A 16788-nucleotide genomic window follows, 5' to 3' on the forward strand; every position below is an offset into this window, starting at 1 on the left:
TGCGCGAATAAAGTCGGTCGCGGCTTATTGAGGTGGGATGCAACATGATTTAGTCCGTAGGAAAAAAACTCTCCACACTGCCACTCGAACTCACCCAAACCAGTGCCACAATCCAACTATATCTTGGAATTTCGTCCGGCAGGGCTTAAAATTTTTTCCGTAAAAAGTTTCATCTATAACACAACAATTTTTTCCGGGATGAATCTTCTGGACAAATTAATATAGATGCCACAGAAATTTAAAAACCAAAAGTTTTCCTACTACGAAAGGGTGTTTCAGCGCTACGCAAAAATTCACATAGACTCATTGTTCTGTTAGTTTTAAAAGGATTCTTACATAGATTATACCGATTATTTGAATACTATCCACTTAAAAACATAAATAGATTTTGTGATAAGTAAGTTGATATAAATAACAAGCGACCTAAGTGACCCTGCTTACCAAACGTTTGACCCTTTATACACTTCCAGGATCTCAATATAAATTCTCCATACAGTCAGCTATACATTTCGTATAATTTCAGCAGTGAGAATTTGGGGTCAGATAAAACAATCATTCCTCGTTGATGGTTTCCTCTTCATCATCTCCTTTCTTCGTGAAAAGATATCGTTTGTTGTGAGGAGAAATTACTTCGCGGTCACTCCAAAGAGTTATGCGAGACGCGGTAAACGTGTTAATTGATATTAAACGATGTAAAGTTTTGCCAACGCCTGAAAATAATCTTTGAATTAACAGCTAAAGCTTAACCTTAAAACAAACATTTAAGACTGTCGGCTGATAACGCCATAACTTGCATAATTGAGGAAGTTGCCGTTTCCGATATCAGTTGATGAGAGACTTTAAAATCAGCATGAAGTTTGGGAAAAAACAATTATGGGAAAATTCTCGAAGATTGAAGCCGGAAATATTATTAAATCAGTTCACACCAATATCAGCTCCCGCAGAAACCTGTGTTCCGAGATTTTAACGTAGATTTCAAGTGGTAAATTTATAGAATTTTGAAGCCACTTCCGCCAAATATACGCTCTCTCTCGACAAAAAGCGAAATGCATTTCACTCCACTTCACAAGAGATGATTGTCTTTATTAGCTTTCATGGTTGGTGGTCGTTATCACAAAGAAGTGTCAGGCGACAAACCTTGCACGTACGTATTGTGCCATTCTTCCCGGCCTGTTTGCGTGGCTTCCGCGAGGACAGCGCGAGGGACGAGCCACTCGCGAGGGGAGGAGTAATTTCACGTTTAATGGTAAGTGATCCTGGGAAAGATCCTCTGCCAAAGAGGTGGAGTGGTTACTAGTACTTGTATGTACCCTTTTCTTAAAGGGGGGTGGGGAAAGTTTGGGGGATCACATGGTTTTCATGGTTTTCAGGGGGGGAAACGGAGGGAATCAGTAGAGTATAGAGGGGATACCATAGAAAATTAACTACCAGTTATCTGCAAATGATAATTAATGGCCGGTCCTGAATCAATAAAACTTTGTGACTTTTTTAAACACCTGGCTCAAAAGAAAGGTTCAATTTCAAGGTCTCGAAAACAAACTCCATATCCTCTATTCTCCAGGAGATGAAACAGCAATTTACAGAAACGATCAGCTACCTCATTTATCCTCCACCTTGGAAAGAAACATTTGTATATCTTGTAAAGGGACAATTCTGAAAACTGACGAAGCCTATACTGAACTGGCTTGACCCTCTAACCCCCAGAAATGATCAACATTTAGTTTCTCCGTACAATATCTATTTATTTTCCTTCAAACAAGTGAAGAGAATACTTCAACTTATCAGGTTTAAAATTGTTACCTTGATCTAACACCAAATTCTCGCAACTAACTCACAAGGAAATGTTTGGCAGCCAGAGAGAAGAATTAACAATCATATATTTGAAGTCAAAGGGTTAAGAATTTAGCGATATGCTCCTGATCGAATCAGTCTCGTTTTAAATTCAGGAATTACGAAGTGAAATAGGATCGGAGTGAGTGTTTGGTTACCAAGGGTGCAAATAGGCCCTTCACTCCCACCCCGGAAAAAAAAATACCCTTTTAATTACCTCCCCTCTTTATTCCCCCGACAAAGGGAAGGAGACATACCTTTGAAGCACGCCCCCCCCCCCCCCCTTACTGCCACCTCTAGGTTGTAGGGGATAGGGGGAACATATCCCCTAATCGCACTGCACCAGAGAAGAACTGCCTAGTATCTGCAGCTCTTACTCGGGTTTGTCAGCTTGGAATGCATATTTGAACATTGGACAATTAAGATGAACATGAAAGTCGCATACATTGTAGATTTTTTCAAAGTATCACTCGTCGGAAAAATTATCATGGTTACCATGACCATGGCATTACCATGCGCATAAAACAAGAAAAAAACTGCCGAGTTATTTGCATAGGCTGTCATCATCCACACACGTGGGAACTTGTACGATCGATTTGAAAAATTTGTGTCGCTAATGGGTCGCTAATTAAAAGTTTCCACAGCTCAACAAATCTGTGGCGCTCTTATCATGGTTATGTTTGTCAGACACACATGTCGTTTGTGCAAGTAACTATTCCTCAATCAGAAAACGGAAACGTTCAAAATTGATCGATGTGCTAGTGGGAAATGGCTGACCCAAGCTAAATCTCTTCAGACTACCCTATCTCTCGAAGACAGAATGGAGCAGTTTGGAAGCCATCATGTGTGGGTTCTATATTGCCAATTGGACTTTAAGGAACTGCAGGCATTTTTTTCTAAGATAAGACAAAATTCCTGCCCGCATACAGCGTCGTGACTAAAATTGGAGACCGTTATCAAAACGGATAGAAATGGTTATGTTTAGTCATTTTAGATATTGCATGGCCTTACAAGAGCTGAATATAAAATTTTCTTGATTCAACAAAATCAAACTTCCAGGAGGTCTTAATTCAAAGCAGTTCTGGCAACAGTGTAACTGAAATAGTTTTCTAACCCTAACCCTGAGAAACAGATCAGATATTAAAGCGCTCAAGTCTCGTGGCCCAAGAACAGCTAATCAGTCAGTGTTGTAAGGATAAACTAGCATGTATTCAAACAGAAAAGAAATACTTGCTGCTCGCTTACCTCCAATCTGTCTTCAAAAACTTTCAGTTTGAGGTCCGTCTTGCACACACACATGCAGGAAAAAATACTTGACATCAAGGCAGGCGACGGCCAGAATACTCAAATGAGGCGGGTAGATTTTTTTTTAAAGTATATCTCTACAATGCTGACTATTATAACATTTAAATTAAGTTACAGCCAGTCAGTCTCGCCTTGAGGTCTGTTCATTAATAGCAAGGGTCAGAATCTTCTGGCTTTTATCTCTCCAGGTCATTGTTAATAAACTCCTCCTGTCAGACTGAGCGAATGGATAAAACCGTTTCTGAGCCCCAGGTCTAAATTTTTGGTGGAATTTTCTCTGTCAGTTTAATTTATCAAAAACAACAGGGCGTTGTGAACTTCTCTCTGAAAGGTCATTGTAAAGGCATGTAATTCTTAGTTTTCGTGCGTAGAGTAATCAGATCCATTTGTTTTCCTACCCTCACTAAAAGACGGATTTTTTCCAGTATCTAATTTTTCCGCTGTGTGAATCCTGCTGTCGTTAACTCGTTGATTACGTTGCCAATTAATCTCTCCTGACATTTGCATCGTATCACGACCAATTTTAAATTCAATTTTCTTGAAACATAATCAGTTCAATTAGGCGAAAATATTCTTGTTATTCTTAAGCTCGTCTATTTCCAATGAATCACTTTCTCCATCTTCTTTGTGCAGGCCGTGAACAAATCTAAAAATTGCGGGCGGAGAGCGAGTTGTTTCTTTTTATAGAAGATCATTGCTTCTCGAAGAGAGAATCGGAATGTCATCGCAGAAAACATCTTTTCCAAAACAGGAAAATGTCTTTCACACGTATGGAATCAAACAAACATGACATAAACTTTTTAATACTATTCCAAAGGCCGCTTTTATTGTTAAACCTTTTTTGAGGTGGAGTGCTTCCGTTGGGTAAACCCGATTATGAACCGATAAAACCGAATTAGTGTAAGTGGATCTTCTTCGAATAAGACTACAGCACTTCAAAAGCTCTAAGAGCTTCCGGTCTAAAAATTCTGAAAAGAACGATTTTTCTTCAAGGAAAAGAAATTTAAAAAATTAGGTTCTCACAAGGTTTTCTCACAATAGGTTTTTTTCGTTTTGCAATGTCTCCTTCAAAATGTTTTTAATTGGGCTACGAATAATTTCCTTCAACTCAATCTTCTCTCCCAAATCCGCTGGCTTTTATCGCATCTGTGCTAAAATCGACCTCTCCGTCTCTCCCGTCAATCCTCTTCAGTCATGCAGTCTTTAGACTTGTGGATATGCCAAGCAAAGGAACGAGAACCGTGTGGATTCTTGGCATTAGTGCGGCTATAGAAATCTGGGAAGAGCATGCATCTTATTTAAGATGACGGACCGATTGTTGAATATATGGCGGATCAGTTGGGGTTGAGCGGCTAAACTGTTTCTTGCAATCACAAGATCATTAGCTTTAAGTACAATCACTGTTTATTTTAATCATATTCTGCACAGTTTATCCACGAATACTCCAGGGTCAATTTTATAACCATTAGAACTTTTGAGTGACCAACTCCTAATTTCTCCTTACAATATCACCCCCGAATCAAACAGTAAGGTCATGAGAATAAAGGAAATGATCACCAACTAAAGAAGCTCTTGATTGTTAAACAAATTCTCCTTGTCAGCACTTTAAGAAATGTATAGAGAATAGTGTGGAGAATATACATGCTGATGTTTGGGTGTAAAAGATTTAAGCTGGCCTCTCTCTCTTCTTCTCTTTGCTGGCTTTCAAATAGACTCAGTACGTAGCCACCAGAAAGTTTCTAAGTTTAGTGTAAGTCTTTAATTCCCAATTATTTAACGTAAATACATTTCAACTTCTTGGCGGTCAGTTAGATAATATAAATCAACCATAATGTTTTCTGATCGTTACAATGTACCAGGAACACAATTTCGTGTGTGGAATGTACTACGGATAAAGACATTATCTAAGCTTGGAAAGCATGAAGTTATCAGTCATCCACTTAACATTTGGTTTTGCATATGCCAAAGCTTCTGACAAAATAGTGTAACTGTGAAACTAAAGATTAAGATTTACTTAATAATAGTGATCACCCTCGCATAAGTCCAGATTAACAAAATTAAATTAATTCTCTAAGCTTTCCCACGATCTACAATGCTGAGAAAGCTGTAAGAGCATACTTCAAAGTAACTACATCAAATCCTGCAAGTTTTTAACAGAGGAATTCGTATAAAACTTTCGCTAGTTTCATTTCGGAAAGAAAAAAAAAGCCTCAATATTCTCAACCCCCAAATGTAAGCGCTTAATCCTCCTCGCTTGTCTTCATGTCGCTCAATCTGAGGACTGATTTAGGTAGTTATCTTTAAAACAAACCCTAAAGTTGATAGATTGATTAGCTGTCCTTACTTATACAATGAAAATGTATCAATATTGCAGGAAAAAGTTATACGTAAATAATCGTGTTGATAAAAGTCACATAGTTTTGAAAAAGGGTAACACATTTGTTTAAAACTTTTTTAAGCAACTTAATCAAATGGCCGTCACGAGAAAGTAACTCTCTATTTACTGAGTAACTAGAGCCCAGAATACTGGTAGAAGTTTAGATCCTTATGTCTTTAATGCAACCACTGTTTAACCACTCCATGTTAATATTTATCGCGTCAACGCACGTTTCACTGTATAAAATAAACAACTACAATCAGAACTATGTAGTTTAAAACACAGCATGATCAATGATATGATTAAGTATGATTAACTGAGGCAAACACCTCCAACACCTTAGTCTGAGTTATAATGTTTACCGCTTAACAACGCTGAGAGGGACACTCGTTCATACTTTTATCTACAGTTTATAAGCACAAATTTTACAAGCTCTGAGTAAAACTCAAACGCTGTAAACGCGCTTTAGTGAAGCGACCATTTAGCCTCATCAAATGAAGATGTAATCGTTAAAAAAAGAGTCTTGAAGTCAATCAACTTTCTTCTTCTCCAACTTCTGCGGTCATTTCCTGATCTCCCTCCTCGGTGGTCTCCACGTACTCCATCTTGGAGCCATCCACGTTCACTAGTTCCAAGTTTACTTCTGCCTGTTTCACTTCCGGCACGTACACCGCCATGAGTGCTGCAGCACCCTCAGCATCTTGGGAGGTGACTCCCTCGAAGATATCCTTGCCCGCGGAGGAGTCTTCTTCCATGGCTTCCTGAGTCACCCCAGCTATCTGATGTTGGCTGGCGGAGACCAGAGCTTCCACCGCAGCCTGTAAGGCTGAGGCATCGTGTGAATGAGCCGTACCTGCAGCGGCGTTGGCGAGTTGGAGCTCCACAGTGGCCATTTCTACCTCACCGCTGGCCTGCACCACCTCAGTCACTTGCTGAGCACCGCCTTGGACTTCTCCTTCTTCTCCAGGAATTAAAGAGCTGGCGTCAACGGTCGAAGCTCCTTCTACGGTCTCAGCGGCAATACCAGCTTCAACGGTTTCTTCAGTTTCCATGGTGACGCCGCTGGCCGCTGCAGACTCGGCTATGACGTCAACATTGACATAACCGTCCTCCTGTTCACCAGTCTCATCGGTCTGACTGCCTTGATCCACTCCAGTATGTTTTCGTTTGATGTGCTTGGTGAGTGACGATTTTTCTTTGAATTGCCTGTTGCACACGTCACACTGGTATGGTTTCTCGTCTGTGTGGGTCAACTGATGTCTTCGTAGGTTGTAGGGGCTGGCGAACTCTTTGTTACAAGTTTCGCAAATGTGCAAGGTGACTTCTTTAGCCTTAACTTTGGCTTCTGTACAACACAAAATACCGAAAAAAATTAGGTTAATACAAAATCTAATAGTAGTACTGCTACTGATTTGCTTTCCGTTTTCGCTTAGTAGCACAGTAAAGAGCCCTCTTCTCTATGTACGACCACCCAAACAAAGTTTTCAAAACACCATACACTCTTGAAAGCGGCCAGTCTCTATAAGCTATGGATATAGGATGTCAATGTTCCGGATATTCAGCTTCACTACGTGCTTCTTGGTAGAGTTTATTTCAAATGGCAAACAAATAAACGCTCCTCTACCAAAACTGATTCTTCTTGCAAGTTTTGGTAATATTTTATACCCCTCTCCCCCCCCCCCCCCCCCAACAGGACGCTGGTCCATTGCAGCGTACTTCCAATCATTTCGTTACATCAAAGAGATGTCCCTGAAATTCCACAAAACCTTCCTTCATTGTATGCTTCGCCTCGGGGAATATTTAGGGCCTTGGGAAACAAAATTCCCTGTTTCCTGCGGGGCCGGTCACTACTGGAGTCCGGAGTTCGGACAATCCAGACGGAGTCTCCCACGACTTGGCTAGAAAAGATACTAAGTTATTTTTACTTTAAAAGTAGCGCACCTTTCTTTTCACAGTTCAGTAAGTGCTTGCGTAAATCTCCCTTAGTCGGGAAGGTGACGTCACAAAAGCGACACTGTGCAATTGGCTTCTCCTTGTTCTTGTTGTCGCCGCAAACTTTGCGGATGTGCTTCTTGAGATGGGACAGTCGTCCGAACAGGTTGCCGCACACTTCGCACTTAAACGGGCGCAGGTGGTCATGGCGAGTTCTGATGTGCATGGTGACAGTGGAGTCGTGACGGAAGGCCATGCCACACCTGAAGTTAAGGAGAAATTAATTACAGATGGCATCATCTCCTTAACCCTATAACTCCCAAGGTCTGATTGTTAATTCACCCCTCTAGCTACTAAACGTTTCCTTGTCACTTCGTTACGATAATTTGGTGTTAGTTCAAGATTACAACTTCTACCTGATTATTTGGAGTATTCTCGTCACCTGTTTGCAGGATAATGTATGGATATTATAGGGAGAGGTTATATGGTATAGTAATCAGCTTTGAGAGTTGATGGGCCAATGACGCACATTGGTTGAGCGTCTTAAAAGCCACAGCTAAAACACCCACAGGTTCGAGTTAGAAATAAGGAAAATATCACAACAAGGAACTCTGTTGGTTTGCCCGAAGTTCTTAAGTACTCCTGGAGCCGGTTGTTCAAAAGACAGACGAGTTGATAAAGGATTAGATATAGAGCTTAGTATTGATCTCTACTAATGAGGGCGTACAATAAGCTCAATACTTTGAGGGATTTTACCTCAAAAGTATGGTAAAACTGAAGGGCATCAAATATAATTGGTAAAACGGTCAGGAAAGCTTTCAAACTACATCAAAAATCTCAATCGTATTCTGGTTTAAAGAACAATTAAAGAGTAATAACCATTTTCTTGCCTTTCTTTAATCCGAGCGAAAGCCAGATTCAAAGTTTAAGTGAAGATAAGAAAATTACAGTCCTGGTTTTGAACTTCAACTGAATAACATGAAACAATTCTTACATTTTTCTTGTCTGATCTGTGAAAAACTACTTACTATCGAATTCGGAAACTCCGCACGGAACCAAAGTTTCTTAATATTAAGGCAATTCGGCAAGACTTACGTACATAACCTAATGCATTGCTTTTATTGTAGTTAGCAAAACGAAATTACAGTTAGCCACAATATTACGAACGCGTTAATTTAGAATTCTCAAGCAAAAGACGTGAAATACGTTTGTTTGTCTAAGTTTTAGACCAGCTGTTCTAGAAGCGGTTCTATTACAAAAAACAACACATTTCCGGAGTTTGAATTCAAACGTGTCATTCACGCAAGAAGTTCAATCCCAGATTATTCCCGTAGACGATTGACACTTGGCAAGGTTGTACTTCAAATCCATTCCGGACCCCCGGGTCGTAAATCAAGATTATTTATTTGCGGACGTTTCGATTTAGCACCACATTAAGAGTCGAAACTCTAGGGGCACGCGATTCATGAGGGTATTTTAAGATCACAGATAAGATAAATTAGTGAATACATTTGGTAAAAAATGAAAACCAGACGTCAAAAGAAGAGTCGCCCCGGTACAGTAAAAACTTAAATGTAAATTTAAAATCACGAGAAACTGTTTTATAGTATTTGTCTGTAAGCTGACCACAATTAAGTGTTTCCGGCGAGGAGCATTTACGCCTGAAAGAAAGGAAATTTGAATAGCCCCCTTTTAATCTTGAAAAACCGTTAAGAAATGTTTGCCTGAAAGCCAATCACACTTACTTTAAGTGTTTCCGGCCAAAAATGAAAAAGGGAAAGGAACGAATGACCCTACTCTCGAATGTAAGACATTTTGAGAAATCGCTGTGTAAGCTAAAAAATTTGTCGAGACGTAGAGGTTACTTGGAACTTGAAAACGAATTAAATCAGCTGAGATCTTTGCATTCTTCAAGGCAGTTAAATACCCAGAAAGTGCGATAATTTGATTATGACACATTCCCCGATTTTAACAGTTTAACGCATTTGCTACACATCCAAAAAACCGCCGGGTAGAAGGTAGAGACATTCAATATTTCAGATAAGGAATTTTTAGAAATCGCCAGACAACAATCCGCTTGATTGTTCAACGATTTTTTTCATCGTCAACGCTCTTACAAAGGACAAGAACGACGGGATTTCTCATTGTGTTCAGATGAAAGCTCTCATCAAACATAGTTCCCTCGATCCAAGCTTTCCGTGTTTTTTTTTGGGGGGGTTCGGTTGCTACTCTTGTCCAGGTTTTTTCAGTTTTTTCTTTCGCTCATCTCAGCTTTATCCAGTGTCAGTTCAGTTTAACCCTTTAACTCCCACAAGTGACCAAGACAGAATTTCTCCTTACAACATCAATACAACATCAAGAAGACAAGTGATGAGAATAAAGAAAATATCAATTTGGAGATAATTAGTTGATCCAAAATTAAATTCTCTGAACTAACATTATAAGAATTGTATGGTTGACAGTAATGAGAATTACAAATTTGATCTGAGAGTTAAAAGATTAAAAAAGGAAGAAAGCTAATAATAGATTCATGAGTGAACTTCTCATTCAGAAAAAAAAACTTCCTATAATTACAAATTAAATAGAAATCTTCACTTACTCTTAGCCTTCAAAAAACAAACATTAAGTTTCAATGTTCCATTTCACAGAACTAACAGAATAATTTTAACAAAGAAACAGTGGAATTGATACAAACAATAGTATTACTGATTAGCTGTATGCTTCGTGTACTTCAGTACAGTTGGGTATACATCCTCTTTTAAATTTTAATTCAGGAAGTTAATTTAAATAGGGTCCAACTCTTTAACTTCTTTTTCAGGGCGTTATTTTCTTTTTCTTTTTTTTTTTAGGATACCTCTGATACCTTGAATTAGGTATGTATGTAAGTATGTATACTTTTGAATAAAAGTAGAATACAAATCACACTCAGACACACAAACCTGTTACAGACGTATGGCTTTTCACCAGAATGAATCCTCTGATGAACATTGAGCTGATGAAGTCGACGGAAAAATCTTCCACAATCCTCACACTTAAACTTCTTTATATCTAAAGACACACACAAGGAAACAGGACAAGGCAGGTTAAATCTGAACAAAGTGATAAACAACATTGGGAATTTTTTCTGCTAATGGAACATGTTTCTTAGCTTTTTCATATGTTGTTTATGAGTATCCACAACAATTCAACCCTTTCCCTCCAAGAAGAGGCAGATAAGTTACTACTCTCAAAATTAATAAATTGTCATGCTGAGAGCAGATGAAATGAGAGAGAAATATTAACCAAAAGATACAGTGTAATTGATTGAACACCAAAATCTCAAAAGAAAAATCATGAGTAATTTATAATAATAGCAGAAAGTAAGGATATAAAGATCAAAATTTCCTTTGGCACTTCCCATCTCCTCCCTGAGTAATCAGTTAGTCAGCCAGAGAAAGATACAAATATAGTGTGATTGGACACCAAATTCTCAAGCAAAAATTATAAGAAATATATACTTTTTTTTAGAAGAAGTAAGGAAAATTGATATGAAGATCCCAACTTTCTTGGGGACTCCCCTTGGGTGACTGTTCCTTTTAGACCTTTTTGGCTGGACACAAACATACTTAGTGAAGATGGGTAGCGACAAACAACTACACTAAAGATAGCAAAATTCATAGCACATTCTGACTATAATTTTCTAAATCTTACTGAAGTTTACAGATTGTTTTATGTGTCAGGGTATGCAGAATACACAAGTCCACTTCTAGTTGCAAACTGTGAGAGAAGTACTACTTTTTACGGTACTAACCTGTGTGAATCTGCAAATGTTTCTTCAGATCTGAAGGATACTTGAAGCTTTTGTTACACTGTTCACAGACCCTTGGACCATCACTTAGTTTGCGCTTCCCTGTTGGTGCCCTGGTGGCAATGGGCTCTGCACAGTAACAATAGAGAAATTAGTAATATATTCTTTTACATGTACTGCACAGTGAGTAAAATCATTGTTTTGCAATGTAATATAGGTAGAGAGCTAAGCTGAAAATGATGAACCACTTAAATCAACCAGCTTGCTGAGAGGACAGAATAACGTGTGGCATACATTCTACATTTTTCAGTTTTTGACATGCAAGAATTTGTCTCACATCTATTATATCTGACATAAATTAAGGCTTTGTTTGTGCTCAAATAACTACCTGGAATACAGCCTACAAGTGCCTTAACTCTGTAATATCATGTTTGCTGATTGTAATTCAGAGTGAAACACGCCTTACTTTGTATTCCAACAGCTTCTTCACCTTCTTCCAGTTCAGCCCCATTGTCACCTTGTGCCACAGCCTGAGCTCCAGCTACCACTGCAACAGTATCTGCACCAATATCAACGGTGGCCTCCACTGACAACTCACCAGCACCACTTGAACCTACAAGAATCATTCCCCCTTAAAATATTGATACATTGTCAGGCAAACATAAACAGAGAATTAAGAAAATTATTACAGTGTTCAGGGTAATTAAGTATTATCAACTGATTTGATGACGTAAAATCAGCCACCGTAAAGAGTTTCAAAAAGCTGAATGATGATTCAAGTGTTAGCTCTTTGGTTAGAGCAAATGGGGATATATTACCATACAACAGGCAAAAGAAATTTTCAAATTGGTAATACAATCCTTTACCAGTTGAATTTTAAGGAATTCCAAGCAATTTGAGGTGGTAATAGGGGTACTATGGGTGGTAAATTTTACCACTTCCCTCTTGAAAAGAGGAATACTGTATTAGCAAAGCAATTTGTAAACTGAAAACCCTAATTTTCAACCCTGAACTACCTTGAAATGTATAGTAGCTAGAAGGGTAAATTTCCAATTGATAAAATAACTTGAGATCTTTACCAGTGACTTGCCTAGAGTTTTGCTTGGAAATATTTACGATCTGTTATGTTTAAACTACATTTATGAAGAACAATTCCTCTTGATGAAACACCAAACACTTTTGTACAATTGTAAGAAAACTTCATTTTAAAAGAGCCATAAGATAAAATGTACCTTCAGCTTCAGCACTGACGTCAACAGTCACTGTCTCCTGGCCACTTCCTCCAGAACCATCATCAACAGTATGAAGACCTGCTGTCAACACCTGCAGAGTTTCAGCAGACACACTCACAGCACTTCCTTGGCCGACCCCTCCAGCTGGAAGATTTGAAACAAGAACTGGTCGGACAATAGGTACACCATTTTGATTGACAATTAGGAAGGATCCACTTCCAGAGTTTGGATCTGTGATGATAGCTGCTGGAACAGAGCCTGCTCCACTCTGCATTCCTGATACAACATCTTGTAGAATCGAGGCCAAAGAGGCTGGAGTCTCTGCCCCCGAGGTAGCTGCACTAGTGAGCAGCATACTAGCAGCTTGGGAAGGCTGAGTGAACTGCTCACTGGTAGTAGCAATGTAAGTGGCTTGCTGCTGTCCAATCTCTACAGTAGCACTTTCTTGACCCTGCTCCTGATCCTGGTTAACTGCCTCCTGTCCCATCTCCATGGCAAGAAAGATTGGCTGGAGATTTGCATAAGTACGCTGCTGCTCACTAGTCAATTCAGAGGCATTGCTGTCTGTGGCCTCAGCAGCAGCTACTTCACTTGGTTCACTAGCATTGCCTCCTTCATTGTTGGCAGCATCCTCCTCCTTTACCTCCTGTGGCTCTTCCTTAGCTTCAGCAGTCTCCTCTATGTGTAAAAAAAAAAAATGGGTTAAAATACATTTTTTATTTAGTGAGCAGTCAAATTTAGTAGGACAACAGAGAAGACACAACCCTGTTTACCATTTATTATTACTACAAAGTTCATCAGAGGTTTCCCCCATTTCTGAACAACAATCAACAAATATTGATTCCAATATTTCTTGTAGCCTGTGAATACCCGAACTTCAGGCCTTTAGGCCTTTAGCCCCTGAGTGACTAGCATCTAATTTCTCCATTCAATATCACCCATAAATCAAACATCAAGGTCATGAGAATCAAGAAAATGATAACTAACTGAAGAACCTCTTGATTGTTAGCCAAATTCTCCTGGTCAGCACATTAGTTAATGTGCAGAGAACAGTATGGAGAATATGAATACTGATGTTAGGGTGTAAAGGGTTAAGGTGAGGAAGGCTCAATGGCAGCGGCAATTGTCATGTATTACAGAGGGCCAGAAAGGGATCCACAGGCATCCCAATGAAAATTTAATAACTTTCATAACACATGCTAATTAAATAGAGGATATTACATGGATAAGGATATTAGTAAGGATATTAAGGATATTACTCTCACTCATGAGAGATACTTTCAGCACAAGAAGATAAAATTTGTATCCCCAAGCGGCCATGTAATGTTCTGTTTATTTCATTTACACTGATGAAATTTTAAAAGAACCGGCTGCGCGCCTGAGTGGGAGGTTCTATTGTAATTGGCTAATTATGTTAGTAACCATGGTGATACCAATATCCTCACACATGAAAGATAAAAATAGTATCTTCATTGTGCATGATGAAGATATGATTTTTTAGTAAAAGGAAAAATCCTGGTATTTCATCAGTATCTATATAATAATAACTGTTTGCAAATTTTGTAACAATTCTCTAGGACAGTTTTATTTTTTTCATTTTCCAATAACCTTGAAGCCATCTTTGTTAACTTGCATTGTCATGCAAACCACTCACAACTACACACATTTCTGCTGAGGCTCTTGTCTTGTTCTTCCTTTCAACCCAAAGACAGAGAGGTGGAGAGGGGGTGGAAGGGGGGAACAGGCTATCCTGAGAGCATGATGAATCTAGGAGCACTACTATTTTTTCTGAATGTGATGCTAATCCATTTCAGGGACATATACAAAACACAGACCTATTGTAAGGTTCAAGGACCCTCCTGCAACTCAGGAAATAAGCAATTCAATTGTGTAACAAAGAAAGTGCCAACATTTTAACTCACTGAAAGAATCTCAAGAGTCAAAAGATTGTATGAGTAAAACAGTTGTACATCATTCCAGTGAATACCAGACATTTTTATTTCAATCATCTACATTATTTAGAAATGTATCAAATTTTGTTCTGTATAATGACTGAGCAATTACCTATAGGACAAGTCACATTTTCATTCCTTTCTTGTGCTTTCTTGTTGAATTTCAAGCAAGCTAAAGCAGCATTAAACTTTATGTTACATTTTCCCAAAGTAGTGATAAGTAATTAAGTAATGGTTCTTGGAGAATTATTCCAAAGACAGCAGCATTGGTAGATAAGCTTGAATAAACCTAACTGTTATAATCGAACTTTACTGAAAAAGTAAACCGGTTTAGAGAAATTTAAAAAGGAATCTTAACATTTGAATTTCATCATTTGAAAACAAATCTATTTGGCTTGGATGAAAAAAACCTTCCTCTAAAAGTAAAGCCTTTTGAATTTGATAATACTACAACTAGATGCCCAAAGAAAAAAATCCTCAGAAACAGTTAAATCCATGGCCATTCATTGAATGCAAATGGAAGTCAAAATTGACTAGATTTATTGTATTTTAAACAGAAACAAAGCACTTAATCAGCACAATATGACTCGTATACACTTTACCTATTTGAAGTTACAGAGAAAAAAGACATTTCTCGTTCCTCTTAAACTTAGATATCTCTGGAGGCCGCAAATATAACATAACTACATCTTGGAAACATGCAAAACTTCGATAATCAAGTTGGTAAGTTGTACATGCAAATTCCTTCACTACGTTATGCAAATTTCCTCACAGAAAATGGCGCAAAATACACGTCCACCATCTTGTATAACCTTGCATTTAATTGCCATTTTAGAAAGCTATGGAAAGCTTCGACATCAAAGCATAACTCTCACATTTGTAAGTCAGTGTAAAGTAAGAATAATTTCTCTCCTGTCGAGCCAATATTGATGTCTGAAACCGTCCTTTTCAACTTGAAATGTTACAGAGCATCATGCAGAACGAAGACAGTTGAAGAAGGACCTTCGACAACAGCATCGATAATGAAATATAACACAACAGTGTCGGTGAAAAGTCAGGGTAATTCATTCATCACAGAATGATGTTCATTACCAGACAGAAATACTCCACTTGTTAGTAAGATTGAGAAAGATTGGGGAAAGATATTTATTGTAGAGAAAGAAGTCTGGGGCGACCGCCATAACTCTTCAATCTTTTGAAGACCTGGGAAAGACTTGCTTCCTAGAGGAAGGACTGGGTACCGGATAACAACAACACTTTTCGTATAGTTTTCTTGCAAGACATCTTCCTAAACAGTGCAAGATCTTCCCGAGAAAAGTGGGTTGTTGTTATGAATGATTAACGTCAAATACGATGACGAAATGTTCGCCATCTCGATCACCGAGCGAGGCAAGAGTTGGCTTGCTCGATAGTCAATTATCAAAGTCAGTCGCGGTTTTTACTCTTTTAATCTTACCTTCTCTATTAGCAGTCGCCGACTCAGCAATGGCAGCAAAGGATGCCAGATCACCAGCATCTTCAAAAGACATGATCGCTTACACCCAAAAAGGACGCTTCGGTCTGTGGACGACCTAGAACGAAACAACGCCATCGTCAAAATATATACCTGAAATATCGAAGTTTAAGTCATTTCAACGTTAAACTTAAGGGCTTTCGAGCGTTAAAAAGTCTTACTTTGTAAAATTATGCCCCAAAGGTATCGTCCAGCTACCTTTCGTCTATCAAACAGCTTTGAATTGAATTTATTTGCCCGACAACAAACGAATCGGTCGATTATTAGCACGAGGCAATGAAGGGAAGGCCCGCCATATACGTCAATCACGTGATCGCGTGATCGGTTACATGATTGGTTGAAAAGTGTTTTCTTTGAAAGACTCTCTTTACAAGGCGAAAGACTCCTTTGACAAATGTTTTAAGAATTTAACACACATTTTTGTTCAATTATGAATAGAAGGTCCTGATCGCATTACAAAAGAATGGGATGGGAGAGGGAAGTGTACTTCGCAGAACGTGCGTAAGTGAAATCTGGAACATTTCAATGATTTTCTTTGTCCTTTTTTTTTTCAAAATTTTAATTATTTCAGTTTCTCTTCCAAGGCTTAAAAAGTCAAGAATTAACAATGGGGCGACTGAAAAAAAGTTTGAAAGGGTTTTTGCTTTAACTGCCATCCTTAATTGATGGAATCAGTACAGGAAGCAAAGACAGAGACATTTTTGCAGATGATTTATTTTTATTGGAAATCCCTGAATTTTAATGCAAGTTAAAAGAACATTTTTTAGGAAAGATGAAAAGAAAAATTCCCATCTTTCACTAAACACTTTATTGAATTCAACAGAAATTGCATTTCAAACATCTCGAGTTCCACTTTTTGT

At 38.5% G+C, this 16788-nt stretch overlaps 2 protein-coding genes across 4 annotated transcripts in view; both read right to left on the reverse strand.

The window, feature by feature from the left end:
- Positions 1-3215, reverse strand: part of LOC131797605 (protein Wnt-4) — a 29497-nt gene extending 26282 nt beyond the window's left edge. Inside the window, exon 1 of one of the 2 annotated variants that reach the window (XM_066167890.1) lies at positions 3076-3215. The gene's annotated coding sequence lies outside the window, so the exon portion shown is untranslated. Of the gene's footprint in view, positions 1-94; positions 172-3075 lie in introns of those variants that run through there. The other variant, XM_059115248.2, reaches the window with a different exon arrangement.
- A 1652-nt stretch (positions 3216-4867) lies between these two features.
- On the reverse strand, positions 4868-16225 carry LOC131797596 (uncharacterized). Of its 2 annotated transcripts, none has more exons than XM_059115234.2 (8): positions 16090-16225; positions 15872-15986; positions 12464-13141; positions 11698-11844; positions 11235-11360; positions 10384-10492; positions 7454-7707; positions 4868-6857 (listed from the first exon to the last, which is right to left on the reverse strand). In XM_059115234.2, the coding sequence occupies exons 2-8, from the start codon at positions 15942-15944 to the stop codon at positions 6046-6048; spliced, it is 2199 nt and encodes a 732-aa protein (XP_058971217.1). In that variant the 5' UTR covers positions 15945-15986; positions 16090-16225; the 3' UTR covers positions 4868-6045. The 2 variants fall into 2 exon arrangements, with proteins under 2 accessions (XP_058971217.1, XP_058971216.1); XM_059115233.2 differs by having other exon boundaries at positions 11698-11862.
- Between the last annotated feature and the right edge of the window lie 563 nt (positions 16226-16788).

Source organism: Pocillopora verrucosa, chromosome 6 (assembly GCF_036669915.1).
Source record: "Pocillopora verrucosa isolate sample1 chromosome 6, ASM3666991v2, whole genome shotgun sequence".
Classification (NCBI taxonomy): Eukaryota; Metazoa; Cnidaria; class Anthozoa; order Scleractinia; family Pocilloporidae; genus Pocillopora; species Pocillopora verrucosa.

Coding starts and splice junctions, on each gene's coding strand:
- LOC131797596 (XM_059115233.2), bottom strand. CDS start 15,944: ATGTCTTTTGAAGATGCTGGTGATCTGGCATCCTTTGCTGCCATTGCT. Junction 13,142..15,871: donor GGCGACTGCTAATAGAGAAG/GTAAGATTAAAA, acceptor TTTTACACATAG/AGGAGACTGCTGAAGCTAAG. Junction 6,858..7,453: donor ACTGAACTGTGAAAAGAAAG/GTGCGCTACTTT, acceptor TGTGTTGTACAG/AAGCCAAAGTTAAGGCTAAA.